Consider the following 24,401-nt stretch of genomic DNA (forward strand, 5'->3'; position numbering starts at 1 on the left):
CACACACACACACACACACACACACACACACACACACACACACACACACACACACACACACACACACACACACACACACACACACACACACACACACACACACACACACAGACAAACCGCTTTGTTGCATCCACACTCACACATTCAGCTCACACACTTTCCCCCCGCAGCTCTCAGAGATCTTCAGAAGTGAACCTGTAAACGGACATTTGTAGAAACTGTTGTTTTCATCTCTGCTTCTAGATCGCCTGCAGTAGGCTTTCACCGTTTCCAATCAGTGTAAAAAAGGCGCACTTTTGTAGAGAATCTTAAGAGATATCGGTCTCCTGTAGAAGCTGTTTGTAACGTAGAGAGGTCATTCACTGACGTCGTAAAACCGCCATGGATGAAAAGCATTCAGCACTTTTATTCAGATGTTATTATCGACGACAGAGTCATCCTCGCTGGTTGTTCTTACTGGGAGTCCCTACTATAAGTAATATGTGTATTTAAATGTATATTGTGTGCAATAACTGATGTGTAAGCTGTTCTGACTGTTAACGACATGTACTACTACCGATATGGGGAGTCCTCTTCTTTGTTTCTTCGATGATAAATTAAGGATTTTGTTTCATTTGGCTCTTGCACTGTTAAACTCAGACTGTTTGTGACGAACCGGAGTGACACAAACAAACAAACAAACAAACAAACAAACAAACACAGAGACAGGAAGCAGCTCAGCGTTTACATCTTTGAGATGTGATGAGCTTACAAGGTCTAAAAGTGTCACTCCAGGTTCTCAGCTTTGCACTCTTATCTAAAAATAGCCAAGGAGGAGTCGAGGGAAGTCACTAAAAGCCATTTTGTTGTCTCTTTGTAAACAGCAACAATAACATGTATAAACGCTCTGTAGTGTCAGTGTTCATGGCTGTCATGTCCTTTTGTGTAAATATCAGATATGATGTCTGCAAGCCAAGGTCAAATAAGGAAATATGAAGCAACAGCGCACCCAAGAGGACACTGGGTAGAACTTATCAGGGTAGGCCCACTTTACTGCAATAACACTATAGACTACAGCACATGTTAACGCAATAATTAGCCAAATAATGAATGATTTCATGTATTTTAATATGTTATCAAAGTGCATCATGGGGTACTCGTTTAGCAGATATAATCTCTTTTTCTACACAGCCAAGATTTACAGTACATTCATGTATTTGTGTGAACTCGGAGTGATAAAACACACACACACACACACACACACACACACACACACACACACACACACACACACACACACACACACACACACACACACACACACACACACACACACACACACACACACACACACACACACACACACACACACACACACACAATCAGTCAACACTGATTACTGTCTATTCCAAAGATGAGGTGTTTGTTCATTTAAATAATAAATGCAAAACTAATGTACTCTTTTTTTTGTTTTCTATATTAGTGCAACGTTTTTTTCAAAATCTTACAAAAAACCAGCAAGAGAGACATAGGGAATGTCTGTTGGGGAGGGGGGTGACAACAAGGGCACAAAGGGACGTTTCGGACAACAGGATAATAAAAAACACCATTTGTAATATTTAATGGCCAATCAGAGTGCTGTATTTTGTGCCTGCTGTATCTTCTTCTATGCTACCTGTCAATCAAATCAATAAACAAGATATTAAACCATGAATGTGTCGTCAGTGTTGGTTTGTGTAAATAGAGTATCACTAATATCTGTAGTGTGATTGACAAGATTTTAAAATCAAGCCATTTGACGTGTAGAAGTCGGGTTACAATTCAAGCGAGATCTTGACTTTGGTCCCAGAAAAACACTGGCAAAGACAAAGAGAAAGGACTTGATTTGCCGTGTGAAGCTGTTGAAACAGTCATTGGTGTTTGGCTGCAGCAGATGAAGCTCCTGAAGTCAGTTTTTCATCCGGAGAGACGGCCGGCTGTTTGCCCAACACTGACTGGATGTGGCTGAGCAGGGCCGAGAAAAACTGAGGTACTCCTTCATATCCTGAGAGGGAGAGAGAAGTGTATATAAGTAAACATTTGTATGTGTGTGTGTGTAGTGTCACAAGCTCCACATCGTTTCAAATCCTGCCCCCCTCCTGGCTCTTGCGATCATGAATGTGTGTCATTTCAAAAATATTTTTAGGTGCTTGCCCAGTAAAGGGTTAAAGGTTTGTTTATACATGGTACTTTAGGCTGCCTTACAAATGGGTGTATGGCCTAGTTTCACACGCAAATACATTTTATAAATGAGTAGATAGTCCTTATTCCTTCTCTCTTTTGGTAAAGTGTTCCCCTGCAAACTTTTATTAAATACCTTACAACAATATTAGAAAAACGTTCATGGCAGCCATGTTCCTGAAATGAACAAGAGACGTCTCCTCCACCAAAAGAAATATGTGTGTGTGTTTGTGTGGGTGTATGCGTGCGTGTGTAGCTACATAGGAAGATGTGTGTGTGTGTGTGTGTGTGTGTGTGTGTGTGTGTGTGTGTGTGTGTGTGTGTGTGTGTGTGTGTGTGTGTGTGTGTGTAGCTACCTGGGAAGATGTTGATGTCGATGAGGGGGTGTGTGTGTGTGTGTGTGTGTGTGTGTGTATGTGTTTGTAGCTACCTGGGAAGATGTTGATGTCGATGACGGGGTGTGTGTGTGTGTGTGTGTGTGTGTGTGTGTGTCTGTGTGTGTGTGTGTGTGTGTGTGTGTGTGTGTGTGTGTGTGTGTGTGTGTGTGTGTGTGTGTGTGTGTGTGTGTGTGTGTGTGTGTGTGTGTGTGTGTGTGTGTGTGTGTGTGTGTGTGTGTGTGTGTGTGTGTGTGTGTGTGTGTGTGTGTGTGTGTGGCTACCTGGAAAGATGTTGATGTCGATGACGGTGAGGGTGTGTGTGTGTATGTTGATGATGACGTCCACGCCGAACAGAGCCATGCCGAGCTGAAGTCGCAGCTCTTTGACCAGAGCGGCCACGGCCTCAGAGCTGGGGGGGGGCAGCAGGGGTGTCTGCTCGTCCAGCTGAGAGGTGAGGTGGGGTACGTTTGTTTATATATACAGAAAGGAACACAATAAATAAACATAATGGAATAACAGATTCATAAAACCCATGCATAAAAGAGATGCAGAATAGTTTCAAAACAAAATTGTAAATACGGTAGGTGCTAAAACAAGTTAAAAGACTTCTGGGTAAGCAGCTGTAAAAAGCTTAAACATCAGGAAGACAAGAAGGAGGACAAGTCTAGCATTTATTTACAGAGAGTTATGTGGAAATGGGACGGAATCTACATGTTAACTTCACATTCAATGAGGGCAGTGTTCAAGCAGTTTTCCAGTATCTCTTAGGTTGGGATAAGAAGTGAGAAATAAGAGGAGAAGTCGATATAGGCTTTGTTAAAAACAGCGTTATGACTTACTGCTGTGAGAGCAGAGTTGGACTCGGGCTTGGACACATGATGGCTGTTGAAGAAGATCGTGTTCCTGTCTGGAGGCAGAGAGAAGACGTACGTGAGGAGAGGACACTTGGTACCGTAGGTCAAAGCGAAACAGAGACAGTACAATAATTATATGTGGTATTTATATAGCGCTTATAGTGCTCCAAGACACTTTACAAGCAAATACAGAACATTTAGTATTTATTTAGCCACAGAACCTGCTCCATACTTTTTCCATGTTACCACAAAACATTTTAAAAGCCTGCAGGTGGCACTAGATTAAAAGAAAGTAAATCACCAAAGTCATAGGGAAGGAAAGGAAAGGAATTAAGTAAATGAAAGGGGAAAAAAAGACGGTATATAGGAAAGGAAAGGAAAGCAAATTAAAAGACAGAAAAGGAAAGGAAAGTATGGAATGAAAAGGAAATGAGAGGGAAAGGAAGGAAAGGAAAGGAAAGGAAAGGAAAGGAAAGGAAAGGGAAGGGAAGGGAAGAAAATGAATGGAAATGAAAGGAGGGGAGAGGAAATGAAAGGAAAGGGAGGGAAAGAAAAGGATAGGAAAGGAAAGAAAAGGAAATGAGAGGAGAGGAAAGCAAATTAAAAGACAGGAAAGGAAAGTATGGTAAAAGAAGGAAAAGGAGATGAGAGGGAAAGGAATGAAGTGAAAGGAAAGGGAAGGAAAGAAAATGATAGGAAAGGAAAGGAAAGGAGAGGAGAGGAGAGGAAAGGAGGGGAAATTAAAGGAAAGGAAAGGGAAGGAACGAAAAGAAAAGCATAGGAAAGGAAAGGAAATGAAATGAATGGAGGTCTTTTTTTAGTTCATGCAGACTGACCACAGGGGCCAGGAGGGAAGTTCTTGAGGGAGGGTCTCTCTACGCAGAAGTGTTTCTCTCCCACCACGAAGACTTTGTGCAGAACAGCTCCGTGATTAACGAAGCTCTGCAGAACACAGGGAGCTCGAACATCTGCCAGACCCCCCCCACTGAAGATCAGACACATCTGCAAAGCACACACATCATGCACTTAGTGAACAGAGAGGAGACCAAAGGAAGAGACACATTCATAATGCTGACCTTACTCACCTCGTGGGAGAGAGAGCCGTGAGCCACTCTGGTTTTACAAACTGGGGTCAACAGAGACAAAGAGGAAGTGTTTGTGCATTCTGTCAAACATCATGAGGAGGCAAACAGGAAGGAAGGACACTTGCATGTTGCATTATCTTATTAACTATGTGCAAATTCACAACAGAAATCTAATCATTGGATGAAAGCAGGTTCAAATTTCATTTTGTTAAAACATTGGCGACAATAGGAAATCAATATATCGTTTTTTCGACACTGAAAACGATATTTCTCCTTTTTTTTTTGTAGTTTTTAGCAATTAAAGTCTCTATGAATCAGGCTATGAATGATAAATGAACAAACTGCTCAGTGAAAACCTTTGGATTAAAGAAATGAATGAAACTGGAAAGTGAGTTGTATGTGAGTGCTACTTAAGTGGAGATTTCAGGCTCCGAGTATAAGAAGAAAAATGTGTTTAAATGTTTACAAAGTGTAGTACTTACACAATTATTTTTGGTATTTACAGTTTTTGTTTAGATATGCAAACAAGGAATCATTCAGTGGTGACTTTTGGTGGATTCAGGAGAAGTGTTCAGATGCAAATAGACCAGTAAATAAACACCTTATTGTTCTTGCATGTAGAGCAGGGGCGTCAAACTCAAGACTTCATTTCATCCGGCCCGCAAGAGCTTGCAAAGAATATAATACGTTTATTATACGGTTACATGCCGCTTTACAGAAGCACGTTGCCCATAAACTACATGTCCCACAATGCATCTAATTTTGTGACATGAGCACTGAAGAGACTTGCAATTATTTGCCCTAGACGTAATTAATTATGAAGTTATTACCCTATCCGATAATAATCCAATGCAGAGGCAATAACGTAATATAGTACATTATTGTATATATATTATATATTTATATATGTATAATTATATAATCTTAAAGTTACAACCGGCCCTTTGAGTGCAACCATAATGCTGATGTGGCCCGAGATGAAATTGAGTTTGACACCCCTGATGTCTCAAAATGTAGTGTGTTTGCTAATGAACACAGGAGAGTGAGAAAGGAAGGATACAGAGAGAGAGAGAGAGAGAGAGAGAGAAAGAGAGAGAGAGAGAGAGAGAGAAAGAGAGAGAGAGAGCGAGCACTGACTGAGAGGAAAGCTGAGTGTGGTCACAGCTTGTTGAACGGACGACAGATCATCAGCATTCTGGATCTCCAGGTAGGAAGGACTGCAGACACGCCAGTCTGTCGGAGAGAATATATACAGTAGAACATACAATAATTATAATAATGGATTAAGCAGTGTAATCAACGGGTCTGTGGATGTAAAACTTATCATGCCAAAGCATCACTTCAAATCCTGTCTTTTGATTAGATAAGAAGCATTTCTTGTCATACATGTACTACAATGAAAAAGGGAAAAGTTACTCCTTTTGAAGGTGCCATCCAAACATTCAGAATACATACAACAACAAAGACACGCAGCATTCATTCATACATAAAAGAATAACGAAATAAAGTGCAGGAATGACTTCATGGTAGAGTAAATATGTTTGTGTGTATGATCAATGGTATATATTATTGCACAGGGGAGGAAGACTAAGCGGTTTTAGTGCAAGAGTTCAGCCATGATTGCTCTGGGGAAGAAACTGTCTTTGAGTCTGTTTGTCTTTGCTTTTCACTTTACTTTTTCAAACAGGTGAAAACCGGGGTGTGAACTTTCCTTTACAATGAGATGAGAGAAGAGAAGACTCCTGGAAATAAGAGATTCACTAAGTAAAAGTGTTTAAATGTAATAATATACCCGAACAGGGGCGGACACTAAAAATCAGCCCGGGCATCTCGACCGGCCCACTTCGGTACCGCTAGTAAATTGTCAACGGGGGGGGGGGCTAGTGACTTATCCGACCGGCCCACATCGTCCAACCGGCCCACTTCGGTACAGGTTTTGTGTCAAATTATGCACCCCCGTCGTGAAAGGCACCCCTTGACACGGGAACGCGCATTTGAACGTATAGTCCGCTATTCTATGTTGTCTTTTTGATGGTTGGGTTGTGGAATCCTGGATTTTGCATTCAGTCGTCACTTATTTTTTTATTTAATATATGTTTTTATTTAATTGTGAGGTCCTGTCTGTATACTTGTGCTTGTACTTGTGCTTTACAATGTATTGTTTATTTTTACAGCAAGTGCTTGAGGGTGGGATTAATATAATTTTTTTTATTTTGGGGGTGCTTTTTATGAACAGCCTGGTTGCCACGATATGCACCCCCTTGCTATCTCTGACAATAAACGTGTCACATACATGAAACCGGCTCCATTTATTGGAACTAGTCCTACAACTATACCCTCCAAAGTGCTTGAGGGTGGGATTAATAGAGGCATCTTTTTTTGGGGGGGGGGGGGGGGTGCTTTTTACGGCAGGCCAGGGGGTGCATTTCACGATGGGGGTGCATAATTTGACACAACACCTGGCCATCGGGATTCGTCCCGAACGTCCCGATGGCTGGTCCGCCACTGTATCCAAACCAAAACAACCAATTAGTCAACTAAAAGGGGGGCAGCACTAAAAGCAGTACAATATACAATACACATAGACAATCCTCTCTTTGAGACATTGGACAAAATGCAATAGATTTACATAATTTGTACTTATTTCTAGTGTAATAAACATTGATTTGCACCTTCTGCGTACACTTTAGGATTGTAGCACTTTGCCTTAACCAACCTCACTTATTGAAATGGTTGGATTTGTTATTGTTGTGTGTTTTCTGTTGTTGTTTAGTGTAATTGAAATGAACAAAGTTGCAGTTCACCTCGGAGTGAATTGTGCAGCTTGCTCATGATCCGATACGATGCGAAGCGGTCTAGCAGCCGGGTCATGGCAGGCAGCGGGTCCAGAAGAACCGTGCTGGGGTTAACTGACACAAAACTCTGAAATGAGAGAGACAGACATCATCGAACATACAGTATCAATAAGCACGGGTTATTAAGAAGAACACAACTTCATTCATAATCAATATTCCTCTTTAAAAGCATCAATGGGAAAGGAAAAAAAACAGAATCCGAAATAGTTGCTTCATTTTGGAATAAAATAAAGTAAAATAAAAATGTATGAATAAAATAGAATAAATACATATAATACAAATATTTTAGAAAACATGGAAAAGTCACGATAAAAAAAATGCAAATATGTAAAATCTTTAAATTACAATTATACATTATATTTTATTAATACTATTAATGCTGTGTGGTAAAGTCATTTTTAATTGATATGAGTATTGCACAGTTGTATAATTAATGTGAAAGTTGGATAATTGCTATTACCTGGAAGTTGGCGAGGAGCTCCTGTGATTGGCTGTCGTGCTCAGCCTCCACAATGACGTCAGACAGCTTGTGGACGATGACGTCAAAGGGTCCCTGAGGTCCCATTGGCTGAGTGAGGTCGATCTGACAGGATATATTAGCCATTTAACATGTTGAGGTTTTTAATTGTATGTTTTTTATTACATAACGTTACAGTGTTTGGCCATCAGGGGGCAGTATGATCCAGTCTGTGAGGAACTGGTCAGGTGTTTTAGGGTCACAGGCATGGTCACAGGTGAACAGGAAATATTGTTGAGCTGAAGTGGCGGGACTATACTGTTTTTAAAACACAGAATGGGATTATAATCATAAAACTCTGTTAAACATTATTAAACAATGGGTAACTAGGGAGAGCTTGTCCAGCTTGTCCAGCCTGGCCAGCTTGTCCAGCCTGGTAAACCAACTAACCAGCCTAACACCAGCTAAAACCAGTTAAAACCAGCAACCATCTTAAACTGGTCTATGCTGGGTTTTTGTCACGATTCTCATGTTATGTCACGTTTATAGTTTTGTAGGTTTGGGTGTTTATGCTGTTTTCCATGTCATGTTTTCCTTTGGTTTATTGTCTGGTCCTTTCCCCTGTGTTTTTCCTCTTGTCATTAGTTTCCCTGGTGTGTCTAATTGTCTGATTATGTTCACCTGGGCCCCTGTGTTTTCTCCTCCCTCCTCACCTGTGTCTTGTTGTGTGATTGAGTCTTGTGTGTATTTAAGTTCTGGGTTGTCTGCCTGTGTTGGTCGGTTCGTCTTGTTCCCTGACTAGTTCTGCGGTGAGTGTTCTGTTTTTGTCATTGTACATATATCTCATAGCCTTGAAATAAAGGAAGTTCAGTTTATATCTGCATTTGGGTCCTGCTTGTTTCACGCACCGTGACAGTACGAACCGACCCTGTCACGGTGCGTGAAACAAGCAGGACCCAAATGCAGATATAAACTGAACTTCCTTTATTTCAAGGCTATGAGATATATGTACAATGACAAAAACAGAACACTCACCGCAGAACTAGTCAGGGAACAAGACGAACCGACCAACACAGGCAGACAACCCAGAACTTAAATACACACAAGACTCAATCACACAACAAGACACAGGTGAGGAGGGAGGAGAAAACACAGGGGCCCAGGTGAACATAATCAGACAATTAGACACACCAGGGAAACTAATGACAAGAGGAAAAACACAGGGGAAAGGACCAGACAATAAACCAAAGGAAAACATGACATGGAAAACAGCATAAACACCCAAACCTACAAAACTATAAACGTGACATAACATGAGAATCGTGACAGTTTTTCAGCAGGGGCATAAGGGAAAACGTAGTTTTTGGACGCATATCCAGTAAATAAATGTCCATACAACAACTATAATATCAGTGAAATCCCGAGTTTTTGTAATGTGATGAAAATGAGAGTTAAGTTACATGTCATTTGTTAGACGCTTTTATCCAAAGTGACTTACATACATTCAATAATGTGGACAATCCAGGAGCAATGTGGGGTGAAGTGTCTTACCCAGGGACACAACGAAATGCTGACTCCAGTGGGACTCGAACTTGCTCTCTCCTGATTCGAAGTCCAGCACAATATCCACTGAGCCCAAGCTGGCCAGGCTGGTAAAGTTTCAGCCACACTGGCTTGATCGATGTAGTTGGCTTCAATATGATGCCAATATACAGGGCCGTCCCTATACCTACAGGCCGATCATGCAGACTGCGTGGGGCCTCACCTTGCGGAGGGGGCCTCATCTTGCGGAGGGTGCCTCAACTGAGCCGAAAAATGCGGCGCACCTATGCCCTTATGCGGCAATTAGTGTGGCGCGGCACGGTTTCGCCGCTGCGAGGCTCCACTAGCACACCCCCCATTGACTCGGACACTAGTTCTACCAAGGCTTAATAGAGGCAAGAGTGGTGGGAGAGGAATGGAGTTATCTCTGTATTTAGGCTGCAAGTCGACAAAGGGGATCAAATGCTGATACTCAGGGCCGGTTTTTGGTATAGGCGGTCGCAATTCATACAATGAATCTTTGTAATATATTTATGTTCTCTGGTTTAAATAGTCATACTAGTATTTAAGGGAAGGGAATTTGAAAGCAAATGTATATTCGAATATTCGACCCCCCCAAAAACGGTTAACCGGTTAACCAAAACGTACATATCCTATAATTTAAAAAAAAATTGGGAAAAATGTTGACCAAAAAAAAAATATATAGCCTATAGGCCTATATTTTTTTTTAATAATAATTTGTCAAATGTATTGAACTGGTGATCACAGTTTGAACAGTTGACAGCTATAGGCCTACAGCTTTCATGCTTAAAACTTGTTTTTTAAATGAAAGAGGGATCATACACGAACAACATAACGGGTTAGGGTAACGTAACCCTATTACAACAGAGATCAACAACCTATAACAGGGCCTATGCACAGAATGCAGCTTTTCAACATTCTTCTTTAAGAATATGAGCATGTCTACTCAGGGGAGAGGCGGGTGCAGAGACGATTCACAATCAGGCCAGCTGTAGAGAAGACCCTCTCAGCTGGAATCTGGGCATAAGATGAGGTTTGAGTCTGCGTGATCTGCGTGTAAGGAGGGCCAGCAGCCATATCATTAGCTAGAACTAGCTAGATCTGATGGATTTGGACATAAACGCGAGTGAAGTATAACCGGACGCGAGAGATCCGCACCTGCAGCTCTGCCCGCTGTGAGCGGCCGGTGAGCGGAACAAAACACAATACCAGCATACCAGCATTATGCCGGTTGCCACCAGCTAAACCAGCTAAACCAGCCATCCTGGCCAGCTAAAGTGTCCTAAACCCCTCTAAAACAGCCAACCATTCCAGCCTAATCTACTGGCTGGTTGAGCAGCTACATTGGCCTAAGCTGTTTTTTTCAGCAGGGGCACGTTGCTGTTAAAATGAGAATTGAATCCTCTCTCAGTACACAGAGGAAAAAAACGTATACACATGGATCTGTAAACTACTACAATACTTTTACTGTTGCTTTTTAAAGTTTGGGAATGTATGTAAATGATTGCATAAATCCACAAGCTACCCTGCAGTATACAAAGTAATTCAAACTAGCTTCACCTTTACCAGCTTTGATAACACTTTAATGATCAATCATTATAAAACATATCATATATTATTCTGAAATGGACCAATCTGCACCATGACTTTAAGTATATTTTTATACTAATACTTTTCAACTTGAGTAACATTGTATTGCACTAAAGTTAAGACAATACGACGGGATAATTTAACTTTTTATGCTCCTGTGCAGATATTCATTTGCAGTGAAATGTCTCCACAGTAACAACCAGGCAGCCATTGTTACCAGATTTAGTCTGGCACTTTGTAGGAGGGGGCTGCAGGTGGCTGTGACATGGACGGGTAAAGTTAAAGGCATCTGAACATGACGTGTGTGTGTGTGTGTGTGTGTGTGTGTGTGTGTGTGTGTGTGTGTGTGTGTGTGTGTGTGTGTGTGTGTGTGTGTGTGTGTTTCTGTGTATTTGTATGTGTTTCTGTGTGTGTGTGTGTGTGTGTGTGTGTGTGTGTGTGTGTGTGTGTGTGTGTGTGTGTGTGTGTGTGTGTGTGTGTGTGTGTGTGTGTGTGTGTGTGTGTGTTTCTGTGTATTTGTATGTGTTTCTGTGTGTGTGTGTGTGTGTGTGTGTGTGTGTGTGTGTGTGTGTGTGTGTGTGTGTGTGTGTGTGTGTGTGTGTGTGTGTGTGTGTGTGTGTGTGTGTGTGTGTGTGTGTGTGTGTGTGTGTGTGTTTCTGTGTGTGTGTGTTTCTCGGTATGTGTGTTTCTGTGGGTGCACTGTTTTCTCAAGCTATGGTCACTTCTATTGAAATAGACGGTTTGCATTACTTTTTATTTTGTATTTTGTATTTTTGTGTTTTATTATATATGTTGCTTTGTTGGAGGAACTCAGGTCAGAAGAATGTCATTGCCATTTCTACACTGTAGCTTTGTACATGACAATAAAACCTTTGAATCTTTTGAAAACTATAGGTTCATACTTTACTCATAACCTCTTAACATAATGAAATTCAATATGTGGATATGAAGGTTGTACGATTCTATACAAAGAAAAGCATTGAGCATTGAGTCAGATTTAATGAGCACACTGAGACGAGATGCACACACAAACATCACAACGTCAGGCTCCTCACACTTTATATGGACGTGAATAAAAGCTCTCACCTCCACCACTTCCACTCCATGGCCCCTGCAGGAAAGACAGTGAAGTGTTTCTATTTAAATGGAGGCGTTAACATATGATCCTCTGATGCAAGGCATGGCTGACAATGAGTGAGGTAAAGTTTCTAATACATACACATACAATTAAATCAATTCAAGTAATTCACTTTACATAAAATATCAAAAGTGACACATTCAGTGCTAGACAGTGTATTCAGGGTGAATAGAGAAGTGTTTTTATTGAAGTTAAAATAAAGAACTAAAAGTACTTTCCACAAGGATCTATTACAAAAAATATATGGTATTATTTTATAATAATTATTAAAGCATTCATGTTTTTGTGTGTGTATACAGCCTAGCGTTTTAATTTCAACAAGGTATCAATAAAGTTTATCTTCACCTGTTGTAAAACATGATTAATTATAAGTGGATTTATACTTTGCATGTGTAAAAATGTGTATATTATAACATTAGTATTAATAAAGATGGTAATGATGAAAACTACATTTTAAAATGTAATAACGAAAAAGAAAATAAGTATAAATATGAAGATTACAGCTACAATAAATATGTTAAAATATAGTAGGCCTATATTATAACAATTAAAGTTGTGCATTAATACAGATATTAACGATGAAAACCAGATTATACAGTTTAATACAGCAACATAAAAACAACATAACAAATTTGTAATAAGTAAAAATGTGCAATAAGAAGATAAAAATAGGATCCCAATACCCAATATAGCATGATAGGTCCACTTTAAGTCAAGGTGTGCACATTGAACTGGAACATAACTATTAATATATGTAAACATGTGTTTATTTTAACACTAAAGATGTTAATGATTAAGACGAAATAAGAAGTTAAAGTAAAAATGTGAAATAAGAAGATAAAATAAATACGTATATCAAAGTCAGAATTTAAAGTAAAAAGGTGCATGAGAAGAAACACTAAAATAGCCTACAGATATTTATACAACATAGCAGTAATAATATTAAAGATACTCATAATTAAAAAAAGAAATGTACAATATAATGCAAAAAAAAGGGGGCCCACTTCAACGTAAAAGAAAGCCTTGTTTACATTCATTTAAAAAATACAAATGAACTTACGCACAGAAGTCTGCGAAAGCCTGCAGGTTGATCCTCCGGCGCTTCTTGTCGCTGAGGCAGAAACCGACCCTGCTGCTGCCCGACATCAGGCAGTGTGTGTGGTGGGCGAAGAGAGAGGAATGACCGCTCATAAACACTGGGAGAGAGAGAGGGGGGAGAGAGTCTTTACTTGGCTCCTTCTCCATCTCCATTTCCACCCAACCCTCCCCTCAATATGTCTCTTGAGAAGTCTCTAAAATCCTCTGTGTCTTTTAAGAAGCGCGTCTCGATTCATTTCTTTCTACATAAGTGAGAGAGAGAGAGAGGGCAAGTCTAACTGGTAAAGTCACTTGACTTCCTTATTGCTGCCATCCAATAATAATGAATGAGGCCAGTCATGCAGCTCCACCTCAGAGAACAAACTCCGCACAATGGTTGATTAATTGATGTTCTATAAAAGACCAGATTTTTTTAAAAGACACTATATACATAAAGACTACATCCTGGTAGCGTGTGAATTGCAACAAGGGATTAATACAGTTGATCTTAACCTGTAATAACACCTGCTCATTTATTTGTGGATTGTATTATTATTATGTAATATTCAAAAGTTACCCAAAAAAACAATACACACTTTTTCGCGAAAGCTGAAGTATTTGGAGGAGGAAAAGAAAATACTCAGTCAGTAAAGTACAAGTACCTCAAACTTGACTTCCGTATCGCTGCCATCCAATAATAATGATGAGGCCAGTCATGCAGCTGCACCACAGGGCCGTATAAAAGAAAGAGAAAGTAAAAAGATCCCTGAAGTTCCTCCATTATTCTCCCGAAGCCGCCTCGTCATGCTGTTCCCTGCTAACTAACCGTCAAAAGGATCACATTTATCGGTTATTTAGGAGGGTTTTAAAGACATTTTCAGTGTTTAAAGTTCACCTGAGGTCACCTGGAGAGAAAACAGAAATGTCCCGAGGCTCAAACGCAGGATTTGACCGACACATCACCATCTTTTCCCCGGAGGGCCGCCTCTACCAAGTCGGTAAGAGAGACACTTTATTTGGGGTTTTAGTCCATGAATATACTCCCTAATGCAGTAGAGAAGTTACTTTACTTGTACCATCTCACTGTGAGTTTAAAGAAGCAGTACTACTAGGACATGCATGACCGTTAAGTCTAGCTAAACACGTTAGCATGTTGTGCAGTTAGCATCACATTTTGCACGTTGCAGGTGTTCTACTTGTTTGCATTTCCATGTGAAACCTGAAGATTTGTATTATTTTCTGTCATTTCAAAATAAAATTCAACTCTTATTATGATTCAACAGGTTACATTTCTATGTTGACCTTCCTATTGGTCATTTTTTGCAGTGTAGTAATGTAATTATGTTCAATTATGCTGTAGACTAGGCTATGTTAATATTGTGCAGGTTGTCTCTGTTAAACCCGAAGATTTTCATTATACTTTGTCATGATTTTAAAGTAAAATGTAAGTCTTTATATGGTTTAACATGTTAGAGTAATGTATGTTGAAGTCATTTTAGAGTGGTGTAATCATTAAGTTCAATTATTGCAGTAGAATAGACTATTTACTAAAGCTATGTCAATTGTATGCTTTTATTCTAATATGTCACATGTTCATATTGTGCTTTTCACTCACATTGATAACAGCTTTAGTTACTAGTAACTTTTCAGATTAATATAATTAGACAACATCACTATAAAGCAGAAATTGATAATGCTTTTGTACTTTTATGCAGGATAGGAGCCTTTCTGCTTATTACTTTCCCTCAAGTTAAGACATTGAGGAGTTCCTCTTCTGATGTTAGTGTCCCAGAAATAGTTGCTTATAAATTTAATTTTTTGTAAAGGAACAAACATGCAGGTCTCCACTGATAAACATGATTATTTTTGTATTTAACTCACTCTGTGTCTTTGCTGCAGAATATGCCTTCAAAGCAGTTACTCAGAGCGGGCTGACGTCTGTGGGGGTCCGAGGGACAGACACCGCTGTGGTGGTCACACAGAAGAAAATACCTGTGAGACACACACACACACACACACACACACACACACACACACACACACACACACACACACACACACACACACTCACACACACACACACAGTCTTGAATAATGATATTATGAGTTTGAGTGAAACAGAAAGCCTTGCAGGAGTCGGGACTCTGGCTTTTTGCTGATTTGAGACTCAAATATAGAAAGTGCATACAAATGCCAAGTCTCCCATTACGAAGCCAGAGTCTACTTTTATTTTGAAATTACAAATAAAGCTGTATTTTTTTCCACGCTGTCATTTTCGTTTTCCAATCATCATAATCAGTGTGAATGAGACTTAACTGAAATGTGGTCATGATGTGTTTTTTATAATTCCAGCATTGATATTTTCACATGCACAGTGACACATTGAGGTGTGTCAGCAGCACATACTTGTATAAGTTACTATTTCTATTTTATTTGTCTGTACTTGCACATCTCAAAACATTCTCCTGCACTATTTTATCTGATGTATTTATTCTATGTCCTATATATATTCATATTGCTCTGTTGCAGGAGCCTGTGGCCTAATATGTCTACACTGTCGCTGCTGTGCATACTGTATCACAATAAAGCCTTGAATTGAAACTGATAATAAGTTCCCCCCCCCCCCCCCCCCCCCCCCACCCCCGCCTGCAGGACAAGCTGCTGGACCCCGACACTGTGACCAACATCTTCAAACTGACCACTCGCATCGGCTGTGTGATGACCGGACAGGGAGGTGTGTTTCATTGTTCAGGAAACTCATTGATAACATGTACAAGTGCTGTGCTTCAATACAATGTTAAGGTACTTGTTTTACGAATTCAGACGATTATAACTATTAACTATTATATATTATTATAGTTTCAGATATCCAGCAGCAGTAAATAGTTTTGTTTTAAACAGCCACACATTTACCAGCTTTAATGAACACATTCAAGCATCAATAATCATAATCCGACAAAATGGTAAACAAGTTTAACAAGGGTTGTAACTTTATTAGATTTCCACCTTGAAATAACCGTATCAGAAATATTATTATTGACATAAATTGTAGGAGCTTTAGCCCAAATACACACACACACACACACACACACACACACACACACACACACCACACACACACACACACACACACACACACACACACACACACACACACACACACACACACTGTATAGAATATCAAAACAGTATACTAGTCCCAAACATCAATCCTGAGTAAAGTGTACTGTTTCTTTGTCGTGGCGAACATTAGAGTTTAGAAACTGATTCTCACCCGTTTGTCTGTAAGGTTATATTCATTTAATATTGTTAAAAAGAGTGCCTGTTTCCTCTCTTTTCCATGTTGCGCAGCGGACAGTCACTCCAGGTCCACCGCGCTCGATTGGAGGCAGGAGAGTGGAAATATAAGTTTGGTTACGACATCCTGCCGGACATGTTGTGTCGCCGGATGGCTGAAATCTCTCAGGTCTACACACAGAACGCCGAGATGAGACCCTAGGCTGCTGTGAGTGAGGGTCTTTAATTCTGCCTCTTGGTGTTATTGATTCAATGAGATGGTATAGATATAGGTCAGGGGTGTGCAAACCTTTTTCAACGAGGGCCGCATACATACAAAATATACGAAGGGCTGGGCCGCTCACTAGAGGTACGTCGCCTCATAGGTTCAGTTATAAGTTAGAAAAATCAATCCAATGTAGGTCCATGATGCTCGTTACTTGAAAATACTTTATGAGAACAAGCATCCCAGCTCTCCAGAGGGTTTGGTTTATTTTGTTGGCAGCTCATTCCTTAAAACAGAAGCCTCAGATTGATTATCATAAGAGGAAATATGAAGGGTAGATTTCAAGCTTGTTATGTAAATAAGTTATTAGGCTTTTTTCTTATCAATTTAGATTTGTTAGAAATTGTTTTAAACCTTAATTGACCGAATGTATTTGAAACATTTGGCTTATTAATAACTCTTGAATACTACAGTGTAATATATGTTTACATATATTGTTAAGAAGTACAATATAAGATAAGCACAAGTTTCTTTTGTGGGCCATATTCCATTATACTTTTTGAATTTGCTGAGGGCCGATTCAAAATTGCCCGCGGGCCGCATTTCGCCCCCGAGCCGTAGTTTGGACACCCCTGATATAATAATACATTTTATTTGTAGGTGCCTTTCATGACACCCAAGGACACCGTACATTTTGTTAAAAAAATAAAACACTAATAGGCAACAGAACATGATAAAAACACAAACAGGAAATCATGGAGGAGACAATCAAGTGGACACAAATGAAACATGTAATGGGGCGCACTACAGTGAGTAGGCAGATTTGAACAGGTGGGTTTTTAATTGGGATTTGAATATGGTGATTGTGTCTGACTGTCGGATGTGCGGGGGGGGGGGATTCCAGAGTCTGGGAGCAGTGCAGCTAAAAGCCCGAGCACCCATGGTGACGAGGCGTGGGGTGGGCACGGTCAGCAGACCAGCGGAGGGGGTGTACTCCTGAAAAGGTCAGCCAGGATAGGGGGGGGCAGGTTATGTGGGCTTTGTAAGTGAGCAGTAGGTTTTTGAAAGTTGATACGGGATTGAACGGGGAGCCAGTGGAGTTGGATGAGGAGGGGGGGTGATGTGTTCTGAGGCCTTGGTGCCGGTGATGATCCGGGCTGCAGAGTCCTGTATGATTTGAAGTTTATGATGAGCTTGGTATCAATCAATCAATCAATCAATCAATCAATCAATCAATGTTTATTTATATAGCTCAATATCACACATGTTACATTTGTCTCAGTGGACTTCACAGTTTGTACAGATATCAGTATGACAACACGACACCCTCTGTCCTTAGACCCTCTGTCCTTAGACCCTCTGTCCTTAGACCCTCTGTCCTTAGACCCTCACATCGTACAAGGAAACCCTTCCAGAGAAACCCCACAGTTTAAAGGGGAACATGGGAGAAACCTCAGGGAGAGCAACAGAGGAGGGATCCCTCTCCCAGTGACGGACAGGCGTGCAATAGATGCCGTGTGTAAATCAAAGAGATAATACATTTACAACATAGGTAGACCAAATATATATATATGTATATAAAAGGCAAGTGTATTTATATAGCACCTTTCAACACACTGCAATTCAAAGTGTTTTAAGTCAACTACTGCAACAAAAGTGACATGAGAAATGGGAAATCCCTATAGACTATACGAAGCTTCACAATATCTCACCTCACATTAAGACAGCGTCGTATTCATTTAATTTTCACTACATTTTAAGGGAAAATCTGCTACTTTTAAGAGGTCAAAAGTTCTCTTTACCTTTCTAATCCCAGGGTTTTCTTTATTCCCTTTTACAAAAACTGAGCTTGCAAAGAATCCTTAAAAAAAATTCTTAAGATAAGATAAGAAGTACTTTATTGATCCCAGTTTGGGACATGCTTGTGTTGCAGCAGCTCAAACAGACATAAACAAGAAAGTAACAAATATACATGTTCAATTACAAAATGTACAGTAACAAATATAAAGCAAGTTATTATATATACTCCTACTGCTATTTTGATTTGATTTTTGACTTTAACATTTGCCCCTTTTTGTTTGTTTGTTTGTTTGTTCACTATGTAAAGTGGCCTTGGGTCCCTTCAGGCGCTATACAAATGTATTATTATTATTATTATTATTATTATTATTATAAGAGAAGCAATGGAGCAGAGAGTTGGTGATTTGTTATATATAGTTATATATATTTATATAACATGGAGTCATTTAAACATCATAAGCACATTCTTCCACTCACTGTTTATCGCCCTGCCTCCCCAGGTATGATGTTGGTGGCGATAGACCCCCAGCAGGGTCCCGTCCTGTTTAAATGCGACCCGGCAGGATATTATTGCGGCTTCAAGGCCACAGCCGTCGGGGCTAAACAGACGGAGGCCAACAGCTACCTGGAGAAGAAGATGAAGAAGAAGCCGGAGCTGACCCACGACCGGACCATACAGGTAGAGAGGAGCCGGGTTATTTCATATTATTAATGTTACACCCAGAGGGGGGAACAAGTACAAATACTTTGTTACTGAACTTAAGTACATTTCTCTGGTATCAGTACTTTACTCCACTAATTATTTTTCTGACGACTTTTTACCTCTTACATGTTGAACACAAATACCTGTACTTTCTACTTCTTACATGTTGAACACAAATACCTGTACTTTCTACTTCTTACATGTTGAACACAAATACCTGTACTTTCTACTTCTTACATGTTGAACTCAAATACCTGTACTTTCTACTTCTTACATGTTGAACACAAATACCTGTACTTTCTACTTCTTACATGTTGAACACAAATACCTGTACTTTCTACTTCTTACATGTTGAACACAAATACCTGTACTTTCTACTTCTTACATGTTGAACACAAATACCTGTACTTTCTACCTCTTACATGTTGAACACAAATACCTGTACTTTCTACTTCTCACATGTTGAACACAAATACCTGTACTTTCTACTTCTCACATGTTGAACACAAATACCTGTACTTTCTACTTCTTACATGTTGAACTCAAATACCTGTACTTTCTACTTCTTACATGTTGAACACAAATACCTGTACTTTCTACTTCTTACATGTTGAACACAAATACCTGTACTTTCTACTTCTAACATGTTGAACCCAAATACCTGTACTTTCTACTTCTTATATGTTGAACACAAATACCTGTACTTTCTACTTCTTACATGTTGAACCCAAATACCTGTACTTTCTACTTCTTACATGTTGAACACAAATACCTGTACTTTCTACTTCTTACATGTTGAACTCAAATACCTGTACTTTCTACTTCTTACATGTTGAACTCAAATACCTGTACTTTCTACTTCTTACATGTTGAACACAAATACCTGTACTTTCTACTTCTTACATGTTGAACCCAAATACCTGTACTTTCTACTTCTTACATGTTGAACACAAATACCTGTACTTTCTACTTCTTATATGTTGAACTCAAATACCTGTACTTTCTACTTCTCACATTTTCCAAACAGGCTGGTTCCTTTAGTCTGAATGTGTGTTTGGTGGCGTGATCATTATTATTTAGAGTCATTGCGTGCCTATTGATTTGAACACGATCCGTGTATCCATCATTTCCTGGTCTTCTATAAAGAAGAGGGACCAATGGAAACGTTGTCATGTTGCCGTTGGTCACCATGGAAACATTCATTAGATAACAATGACATTATTGTGCTATTGATATAAAGGGAGGTCAGGTACTCTTTAAAACAGCTGCTAGTTATGGGTACTTTTTACTGAAGTACATTTCAAAGCCCTCTTTACTTTGACTTGAGTAAAGAAGTTTAGTCAGTACTTCTACTTTTACCAGAGTATTTTGAAACACGAGTATATGTACTTCTACTTGAGTAAAGGATGTGTGTACTTTTGCCATCTCTGGTTACATCAAGGTGTCTCTGTGTTTTGATCATCGCTCACTGTACTCTCTGTCTCTGCAGATGGCCATCACATGTCTGTCCTCTGTCCTCTCCGTGGACTTCAGACCAACTGACCTGGAGATCGGCGTGGTCTCTAAAGAAAAACCAAAGTTCAGGTAACCTCAAACTAAAATCAGACCATTTTTGTTATCCTATTAAATAATCAAGAGGGTAGGAGGAGGTAGGAGGTGTGTGGCGCAGTGGGTTGTGTGTAGGTGTTCGGAACAGGTTCAAACCCCACTGCAGTCAGCATGTCGTTGTGTCCCTGAGACACTTCACCCCAAAGTGCTTTGGGTAAAATTGCTAACATGTAATGTAATCAATATACACTGATATTAATAAAAAAAAATGTTATTTTATAAGTTTATTGTTTCAACATCCTTTTCAAAAGCTAGCTAAATAAATTGGAAAATCCATTAAAAAAATGTTTTGACAGATGACTTCTTTACATCTTCATGTCTATGACACTTAAATTGAACTAGATAAATCATCAGGTTTGAAAGACAACAGAGGTCTGTACTACGAAGCCGGTTCAACCTAACCTGGATATGTTTGAGTTAGCCGGTTGGCCTAATCCAAAACATACGCGCTCTCGCTAAGCGGTACTACGACACGGGTTATCAAGTGGATCGCTCAAGCCAGCCGTGCTCTATCTAGTTAGGTGCACGTTCACATGAAAGGGGTGGTATCATTCAGGAAGTATGACGCTGCGCTGTCAGTATGCTTCTCCATGTTTGTGATTGGTCGAATGCTCCAGATACCACCCCTTTCATGTGAACGTGTACCTAACTAGATAGGACACGGCTGGCTTGAGCGAATGAGTTGATAGCCATCGTTGTAGGACAGTTTAGCGAGAGCGGCTTTGTTTTGGATTAAGTCAACCGGATAACTCAAAACATATCCAGGATAGGTTGAACTAGATTCGTAGTATAGGCCCCTGCTCCGGAGCAGGTTAGGTTCCAGGATAAGAGATCAACTCAGTGAAAGCTCCGCCTGCTGACCAATCAGAGCTCAGTGTGCAGAGTTTAAAGCGATCAAGTCATATTACAGGAGAAAGGAAATAAAGAAAAGCTGCCGTTGCAGGAAAGACGGCGGGCAAAAATCACCGACTGTGTGAACGTGAACATTAATAGAATATCACCTCCCATCTTCAGAGCAATCTGACTATTATAACATTAGCGTTAAGAAAGCTTACTTAAATATCTGCCACAACATAAGTAACCGGATCAGAGTAACATTACGTACAGTCCGCGGCACTGTGAGTGCAGACGTCGATGTGTCCCATTATCATTCATATCACATCATAATGTATCATATATTTCCTCATCTGAGTCAGCTGAGCCGTATCTGGCCGTGCAACACTCACAGTGTCACATACTGTATGCAGAAGTATTATTTTAAGCAACACATTAAGTTGACGAAACACTCGAGTCAAATCTAATTAAAGTCAGATCGTGTCTTAGACGGGGCAGTGATATCATAAACCATGAACTAGCTTCGTAGTACAGGCCTCTGGCCTCAGATGAATAGAAATAGTTAAACAAAGGAACGTTTGTTTACTTCTGTAACATAGTGACATCGCTACGTAAAACTCACGCTCCTATTGGCTAGCACTCCAACACATTGTCCGTGATAGGCTAGTCTGAGAAAAATAAAGAGCTTTTTGAACATTAAAGCATGGAGACGTGTCACAGTCGAGACACTACATACTGATAAGAACCTGAAGATGAAACAACGAGACAATCTACATTTTCTTGTTTTGATTGTAGTTTTTTTAAAGTAGGTTTTTTTTATCTGGATTACTTCACTCACCGATCAATCCTTACCTTTTGTTTCATTTCTCTTTCTTTCTTCTACCATTGTCTCCCCTCCTGTAGGTTGCTGTCGGAGGCAGAGATAGACGATCACCTGGTGGCTATCGCAGACCGGGAGTAAAGGTGCTCTCAAAACAAACTTCAGGCCGCCATCATTGTCCTTCATTTTCAGCGTGCTTGATTCCTCCCAGTTTAGCAGCACTGTTAGCTAAACATGAAGCACACACCTGTGTCCAGGAAGGCAGATACAGCACGCCTGAAGAAGAACCTTTTTAAAGATGGATAAAGGTTTGATTTCCAGTGTTTCACCAGCGGTTCTAGTTGTCTTTTTCAATAACTTTACCACCAATAATGCAATGTTAGGAATCTGTCAAACCATCAAACACAAGCAACACATTCCTCCTCCATCTCTGCAACATGTGTCCATTCATTTGAATGCAAAAAAATATAGTTATTTCATATATGTGACCCGCTCTATCGAAATCAGTCGGAAGTCGCAACGGCTCATTTCAAAAATAAACGTGGATTTGCGTAAAAAAATAGTTTTTCGGGGTTCAGGTGTTTTGTTTGATTTTAAATAAACAAAGTCTTGGCTTTCAGAATATGAATATCACACGATAAATACATGTTTGAAGCTTGTAAAGGGTAGAAGACAGCTCTCACTCGCACTCTGCTCTTCCTCAGCGCCGCCCCCCTCCCTCTGCTGAAATTATGAATGTAAGGCGTATAGTAATCATAGATAACACGGCAGGGTCCGTTACAGTTTGTTTTCATCTGATTTCAAATAAACAAAGTCTTGGCTTTCAGAATATTAAACTTGTTTCGGGAAATTCAGATTATAAATACAACTTTGAAGCTTGTGACGGCATAATTACAAGCGGAGAGCGGAGTAACTTGACGTCACAAAAGGGGTAACAACAGCCGGTGTTTCTCGTGAGTGTTTTCCCCGGGAAACAAACGCAATACACAGAAACGCAAAATTATACAAACACACACACACACACACACACACACACACACACACGTATATACACACACACACACACACACACACACACTCGCGAGCTTCCCCCCGACCAGTAATCCAAATAAAAATATTTTCCCTCTGTAGTATTTTGATCATTTGCTAATAATCAATCAGATCGATGGATTCCAGAGAAGAGGACACTTCAAAGGCCTTTTCCTCAAAATGATGACTCGGTGACAGTCATTATATAATCTGACATATTTTGCTTAATATTTGGAGAACAACAACAATCCTGATATCATTAGAAAGCTTCTCCTCTTTCCAACAGTGTATACAACTCAAAATGTGTCTTCGGGTCAATGCGACTGATTTCGATGGAGCAGGTCACATATCATGAATATTATATTTGTCCTATAGCTTATTCAATATTGTATGTTTTTAACACCAATACTGTCATTCCACATTTGTAAAGTTGCAATAAAAACAGACCTTTTGTCAAACCCTTGAAATGACTCCAGTTAATACAGTTTTGGGTTTTAACCTAAACATTTGATAATTTCCCGTTATCCTGATCAAAGAACCCTCCCCTTGTTGACCAGCAGAGGGCATCAGTTCACTGTGTGAGAGCGAAAACACAGGACTTTCATAAATACACCAAATACTTCTGAAGTTTTTGTTAATTTAGCAACCTTGTTTTTTCAGTCAAACAAAATGCTGCAACTGTTTTCACAGTTTGGTACCTTAAATACGCTGCTTCTTCATGAACAATGTTAAAGCATGTGAACTTAGTGAGGGAGGGTTCTTTTTAAGTTCCAAAAATATATCCAAAACCTTGAAAGGAAAAAAAACGGTGTATTTTTGAGTAAATCATATATATATATATATATATATACATGTATAACCTGTACTGTATACTGTATATATATCTTTAATGTCAAACACACGCAGGGCC

At 39.8% G+C, this 24,401-nt stretch overlaps 2 protein-coding genes and 1 pseudogene across 6 annotated transcripts in view; 2 read left to right on the forward strand and 1 right to left on the reverse strand.

Moving 5' to 3' along the window:
• LOC307037520 (uncharacterized protein) overlaps positions 1-1,693 on the forward strand; it is a 10,860-nt gene extending 9,167 nt beyond the window's left edge. For both annotated transcript variants that reach the window (XM_079678461.1, XM_079678462.1), the window contains exon 6: positions 1-1,693. This exon is cut by the window's left edge and continues 706 nt beyond it. The gene's annotated coding sequence lies outside the window, so the exon portion shown is untranslated.
• LOC307037521 (inositol-tetrakisphosphate 1-kinase-like) lies at positions 1,089-13,993 on the reverse strand. 3 transcript variants are annotated; one of them, XM_079678465.1, is made up of 11 exons: positions 13,858-13,993; positions 13,179-13,314; positions 12,067-12,091; positions 7,831-7,953; positions 7,320-7,437; positions 5,653-5,748; positions 4,516-4,556; positions 4,267-4,432; positions 3,416-3,483; positions 2,858-3,020; positions 1,089-2,023 (listed from the first exon to the last, which is right to left on the reverse strand). In XM_079678465.1, the coding sequence occupies exons 2-11, from the start codon at positions 13,307-13,309 to the stop codon at positions 1,890-1,892; spliced, it is 1,065 nt and encodes a 354-aa protein (XP_079534591.1). In that variant the 5' UTR covers positions 13,310-13,314; positions 13,858-13,993; the 3' UTR covers positions 1,089-1,889. The 3 variants fall into 3 exon arrangements, with proteins under 3 accessions (XP_079534591.1, XP_079534589.1, XP_079534590.1); XM_079678463.1 differs by having other exon boundaries at positions 13,183-13,314; positions 13,858-13,987; XM_079678464.1 differs by lacking the exon at positions 13,858-13,993 and having other exon boundaries at positions 13,179-13,475.
• Positions 13,960-23,949, forward strand: LOC307037522 (proteasome subunit alpha type-6-like; annotated as a pseudogene). The gene is made up of 7 exons (XR_013810650.1): positions 13,960-14,193; positions 15,095-15,189; positions 15,848-15,929; positions 16,547-16,700; positions 18,998-19,176; positions 20,690-20,784; positions 22,546-23,949. The product of XR_013810650.1 is annotated as a proteasome subunit alpha type-6-like (transcript).
• The last annotated feature ends 452 nt before the right edge of the window (positions 23,950-24,401 follow it).

This window comes from Notothenia rossii, assembly GCF_949606895.1.
Source record: "Notothenia rossii genome assembly, chromosome: 4".
Taxonomy (NCBI): domain Eukaryota; kingdom Metazoa; phylum Chordata; class Actinopteri; order Perciformes; family Nototheniidae; genus Notothenia; species Notothenia rossii.

What these genes read in the sequence shown, in the direction of transcription:
- LOC307037521 (XM_079678463.1), bottom strand. Translation starts at nt 13,976, where the DNA reads ATGGAGGAACTTCAGGGATCTTTTTACTTTCTCTTTCTTTTATACGGC. An exon ending in CTTCCCTCCTGGCCCCTGTG is followed by an intron (nt 3,484 to 4,266) that starts GTCAGTCTGCAT and finishes CTCTGCCTCCAG; the next exon opens with ACAGGAACACGATCTTCTTC. An exon ending in CCAACTCTGCTCTCACAGCA is followed by an intron (nt 3,021 to 3,415) that starts GTAAGTCATAAC and finishes CTCACCTCTCAG; the next exon opens with CTGGACGAGCAGACACCCCT.